This window comes from Podarcis liolepis (genome assembly GCF_965112155.1).
Source record: "Podarcis liolepis genome assembly, chromosome: 11".
Lineage (NCBI taxonomy): Eukaryota > Metazoa > Chordata > Lepidosauria > Squamata > Lacertidae > Podarcis > Podarcis liolepis.
In genome coordinates, this window is record NC_139565.1 from 15,841,483 (window position 1) to 15,847,482 (window position 6,000).

At 47.4% G+C, this 6,000-nt stretch overlaps 1 protein-coding gene across 1 annotated transcript in view; it reads right to left on the bottom strand.

Annotated features, from left to right (window-relative positions):
- Nucleotides 1-5,378, bottom strand: part of SLC27A6 (solute carrier family 27 member 6) — a 44,877-nt gene extending 39,499 nt beyond the window's left edge. Inside the window, exon 1 of the mRNA XM_083464527.1 lies at nucleotides 4,497-5,378. Coding sequence (XP_083320653.1) covers nucleotides 4,497-4,977 — 481 coding nt within the window. The 5' untranslated portion in view covers nucleotides 4,978-5,378. The remainder of the gene's footprint in view (nucleotides 1-4,496) is intronic.
- Nucleotides 5,379-6,000: the final 622 nt, after the last annotated feature.

A 6,000-nucleotide genomic window follows, 5' to 3' on the forward strand; every position in this document is an offset into this window, starting at 1 on the left:
GAACTGTTCCTTAAAAGACAAATTGAATTACCTAGTGATTTTTAAAAATGCATACATTTTCTCCTGTTCTTAATAACTATCTCATAGAACAGAGGGTCACGATACACATAAGCACGACAAAACAAGAAACAAGTCTATTTACCGTATGCAACAAATGACACATGGAATTTGTACAATGTTAGCAAGGAATTAACTACCATGCAAGACCACTTAGTCTTGTGTTAAGTGGTCAAAGAGACAATGATCAGGATTCCTGAAATACAATTAATCTTCCAGAGAGTTTTTACTGGTGACATTTTACAGAAATCTTTAGCATCAACTAAAGTTGGATTTAAAAATTATGTTATTCATGTGTCTTCTATTATGATAATCCATATGTATAGGCCTATATGTAACAGCTATTTCAGGAAAACATGTTATACGTGCTCAGGACCACAATGCCCCAAGGACCACCTCTCCTCATATGAACCAATCTGGACCCTGCAATCATCATCTGAGGCCCTTTGTCATCTGCCATTCCATCTGAGAACAGGAGGGCAGCAACACAAGAACAGGGCCTTTTCTGTGGTAGCTCCCTGTTTGTGGAATGCTCTCCCCAAGGAGGCTCACCTGACGATTACAGATCTTTAGGCACCAAGTGAAAATGTTTTTCTTCAACCAGGCATTTGGCTGATTAACATTCTATGCCTTTTTAAATGTGTTTGTGGGAGGGGTTTATTGGTTTGTTTTTGTTTTATTATGTATTTTGTATTCTTAATTTGCATTTATCTGTGTGAACCGCCTTAGGATCTTCCGATGAAGGATGGTATGCAAATTTAATAAATAATAATAAAGTAATTCTCAAATACTTATGCCTGTTAATGGAAATCAGCATAAACTGTTTTCAATAATTGATCACTGTATTCTTTCCCACTTGGTAATTCTGCATCAGGGAAAGGCTTTCATACTGGAAGGCAAGTATGTTGTGAGTCTGCAAACCTTCTAGGAAGCTTTCTTTAAGAGGTTTGGTGATGGGAGATAATTTGGACACCCAAAAGCACCTTGGAAGGGTTTATTTATTATGTATTTGTAGTCTGCCCTTCTCACAAGAGTTCCAGAGTAGCAGACGATAACATTATAAATCATAACTGATAAACATGTAAAGCAAAACAAATCAAAGGGCATCATAAAATTATGTAAAAATCACCGTGTAGAGGGGTTAACAGTTGCATGCATGTGGGGATAGCTGACACTACAAGGCACCATCCTCTGCATTCTGCTGTCCATGCAACCATGCATAGGGAGCATAAATGCTGTCTTCAAATATCTGAAGGGTGGTCATATGGAAGATGAAGCAAATTTGTTCCCTGCTGTTCCAGAGAACAGGACTAGACTCAGTGGGTGGAAACCGCATGAAAGCAGATTACAGCTAAACATCAGGAGATGCTTCCTAACACTAAGAGCTGTTCATCAGTAGAACAGGCTGCCTCAGGAAGTATTAACTCTCTTTCACTAGATGTATTTAAGCAGATCTAACCCACTGAACATCTTGGGCTTGCAGTTTGAATCTGCAGGATGATGGTGAGCTCCCGTTGCTCTGTCCCAGCTTCTGCCAACCTAGCAGTTCAAAAGCACACCAGTGCAAGTAGATAAATAGGTACCGCTGCAGCGGGAAGGTAAACAGTGTTTTCATGTACTCTGGAACTCATCACAGTGTCCTGTTGCGCCAGAAGCGGTTTAGTCATGCTGGCCACATGACCTGGAAAGCTGTCTGTGGACAAACACCGGTTCCCTCAGCCTGAAAGTGAGATGAACGCTGCATCCCATAGTCGCCTTTGACTGACCTTAACCGTCCAGGGGTCCTTTACCTTTTTACAGCATTGAACAGGGGAGGTTCAATTACATTAAAGAGAAGAGAAATTTCTGTATTGCAGGGGGTTGGACTAGAAGACCCTTTGGGTTCCTTCAGCTCTACAATTCTATAATTCTATGAGTCTATGTCCACAGTGCCTCCCAATTCTACTATTTCACCCCTCTTCATCCGCATTACCTTTGCAAACCCAGGTTTGGAATTGCCAAAGATACATTTGCTGACTTAACGTGTCTTTTACAGTATTTAATGAAAACTGTATACCACTTAATTGTAAACAAAGCCTCTGGCTTATATTCAAGGTAGTGCTAAGGTTCCATAAGTGCAAGGAGTTTCCTTGAGGGATGGAAGCTTCTCCTCTGTATGCCCCTAAAATCTGTTCTGGGTTCCCCCCTAGACCCTTTAGAGCAAATCTGGGGATGGGATGGGATGGGATGCAGGGAACAGGAGAGGGAGCAATTCCCATTGGGCTAGCAGGAATTGTGCTGGCTCCTGCTACCGCAACAGGTTAGCTCAATATAGCTTTCCATATTGGAGCCATAACGAATAGAATAAACTACCACTTGTTGGCTCATGCCAGTATTCAACAAGACATATAAGAATAATCAATCCTACAGATTGCTACACATGAAAAACGCTTATGTCCCTGTGGAGATGGCAGTACCAAATCAGTGGTGCATGCCCTTCTGGCTTGCACTCTTTATAAAGACTTGAGGAATGAGATTATCACCCCTCTCTTATTGTCCATTCCAGGTCACCCAACCACTACCACAGTGTCCTCCTAGCAGATCAAGAGTAGCAGATGACAGCAAAGGTTTCAAGGTTTTTAGCTGGGGCACTTAGAATAAGGTCCACTATTTGACTGCTGATTCAGGACCCAGAAGTGTGTTTTGTATAATCAACTTTTTATTTCTGTTCTTTGTATATTGCATTGCTGTTTTGTTGCTATGGCCGATGGCTGATGCAAATAAAGATTCATTCATTCACTCATTCATTCATTCAAGACTTCTAAATTGGCTGCTAAAGCATAACTGAGACCAAGTCATGTTGAGAATCTGCCCCAAATCCTAAAGATATGAAGAAAATCGCTGTGCATGCTGCATGCAACTTCTAGCAAAACATGGGACTTCTTTGTTGCTAAAGCACCGTGTCCTTGTGATTACAAGTTAGAACACCCTCACCTGCCGCTATAAGTTTATATATTCAAAATAGTGCCAAACCTTTTTCAGGACTCGTGTGTGTGTGTGTGTGTGTGTGCGCGCGTGAGTGTATGTAACATACAGTTTCCACGCAAATGCAAAACTAGACTATCAAGGAGAAGGCTTTACCCTATCAAACCATTTTCTATGCTCATAGACCTTTCTACTCTAAGAAGTATTCAAATACGCAATCACTGATCTGCATGCAGCCTGAGTTGGTATCACAGGAACAAACTCAGAGAGGCTAAGGTCCATTCCCCCCAACCCAATATTTGAGGGGGCAGGGCTCCCGCAAAGTTGACAGACATTGCCATTCATGTGGCGTGCATGCAGCATGTCATGCAATTATGTGGGGCGGAGCTTAACTGCCCGCCCCCAATACTGTACTTAAGTTGGCATCCCTGGTTGGCATAAACCCCACCCTGCTCCTCTAGATTCTCTAGAATGAAGATGGGTGTAGCCAGGATTTTTTCCTAGGGGTGGCAGAACCGATGTGATTGGTCAGTTAATTAAGGATTTCTCTTGTTTTACTTGATGGGGGGGCAGCTGACCCCTGACCCCTTTTGCTACGCCCATGAGAAGGAATAAACTATAGGGCACGTTGAGGAGGGAGAATGAAGTGCACTAGGATAAAGGGGCGGGCAATATGCAAATATCAGGTGCAGCGTTAGAAACAGATATGAAAGCTAGGAGCTAAATGGCGCCTTAAACTTAGGTTATGGGCGCAACAACGGAATGTCTAGGCACACTTTTTTTAAGAACAAGAATACAAAGCTGAAAATGAATGAACCGCAGCTAAATATTTTGTTCATTTTTCACATGGTCGATCCCACCCTCCTAATATTCTTCAGAGGGTCTCTTGTTTTTGTTTTTTTATTTTATTTTGACAACGTAATAATCATAAATAAGAATAAAATGTGCACACCACCACCAAGGCCATTCCATTGTAACTATCCCACCCCACCCCCCAAATTTCAACACTTCTTGTGATGGTTTGACCCCTTTCCATTTTAACAGTACAAATTCTACAGACACCCTCCATATCTCCTCAAAATCGTTTCTCCTGCATATTCCCCATCTTACCTTAATGGCACATGTTAATTTATCATTAATAGCTATATTCCACACCACTTTATAACTGTCCTTCCATTTTATATTCTGCTTGCCCCTTCCACTTCCTAGCTATAATGATTCATGCAGCTGTCAATAAATGTGTGAGCAAGTCCTTCATAGCCTGTGAACAGAGGGTGACTTCTCCAGTCTTCAGAGAGCAGCTGGAAGTGGGGAGGCAGAAAAAGCTCCTCCTCTCCTTCCACTCTGCAGTTTTAATCAGAAATCTCAGGGGCAGTGCTGCTCCCAGAAACAGCTCTAGCTAAGGAAATTCCCTGTCGCCAAAGGCGCCTAGAACAACGGGAGAGTTTCGAACACGGATCAAGCGCGTACTTTACCTGCTCCCACCACCAGCATCTTGGGCGCGCAGCTGGCGATGCAGTGCAGGAGGGACCTGGCGCGGACGTTGCAGTTGAGGAAAGCCACCACGCAGCCCAGCTTGGCCAGCCCAAACCAGGCGTGGATGAAGTCGGGCTCGTTGCTCATGAGCAGAGCCACGGTGTCGCCCCTGACCAGCGCCCCTTCCTCGAGGAAAAGCCGCGCCACCCGGTTGCTCCTCCGGTCCACCTCCCGGTAGGTGTGCACCTGCTCCTCGTAGATGAGGAAGGGCTTGTCGGGCTGCCGGCGGGCCAGCGCCCCGAAGCGCTGGAGCGCGGTGGAAACGCTGCCGCGCAGCCTGTAGACCTCGACCCTCAAGCCATAGCGCGCCACTTTCAGCAAGTACTTCAGGTCGGCCCAGAAGTAGGGGAAGAAGAGCTTCTGGAGGAAGTGCAAGGAGACCAGACCGGCCGCCACTGCCGTCGCCCAAGAGGGAAACATGAGCTCGGCGGCCGCGGCGAAAAACAACGACGGCGCGCGGATTGGAAAGTCTTTTTTCGAGAGACCAAACAGGCGGACAAACAAGCGCACGCCGCCCGCCTCCGCCCGGCCAAGGGAGCGGGGAGGAGCCAGTCACCCGAGGCGCCCGGGCAGCCTCGTAAAGGAGCCGGGAGCGGAGGGAGGGCGCTCGAAGGAGATGAAGACGCAGCGGCTCTCCTCTGGAAGGGGCTTCGGGCCCCGCACCTGCGCCTGCCCCTGAGGAAGCGGAGAGTCCTCGTCCCCTCAGCGGACTTGAGCGAGCGGCAGCGTCTTCCCCCGGCCGTCCCAGCAAAGCGCCGCCGGCGAAGGCGTGGAGAGGCTGTTGCGCGCGCGCCTCCTTCGTCGTCTTCCCCTTCACGCCCTCAGTCCTTGCATAAGGCTCGACTCCGCCCCTTCGCCCGAGGCGGCGGCGGCGGGAAAAGCGAGCGGACCGCTGTCCCTTTCTCGCCTCATGATAAGCCGGGAGCAGAGGTGCCAACTTGAGCGCCTGCGTAGGAGCCAAGGTCCCTTTCGCTCCCCCCCCATAAAGTATCTGAGGGGGCCGCCCTCCCCAAAAGTTCATGGGCATTGCCCTTCCAATGGTGTGCGCCATCAATGATGTGGGGCGGGGCTTACCTGCCCCCCCAATATTTTATTCCAGTTGGTACCCCTGCCTGTGCGCATACGGTCACCCCTCCACCATGCCATGCTCCCCATCTGTTCATGCCACTGTTGCCACCCCGCGGGACCCCGCTGCTTGTTAGGATATAGTTCCATTCCACCTTTAGACCAGGCGTGTGCAGTTGTTGTATGTCACATGTCTGTTTACTTCCAACGCAGTCTGCTGGGAACTTCGCTTGTATATAGCTTTTGCTATCCTGTTTTTTGCTTGGACACGAAGGGAAGCAGACATGTTTTTCCTTTGTTCCTAATGCTGAAAATAGGTAAAGGGACCCCTGGCCGTTAGGTGCAGTTCTGGCCGACGCTGGGGTTGTGGCGCTCATC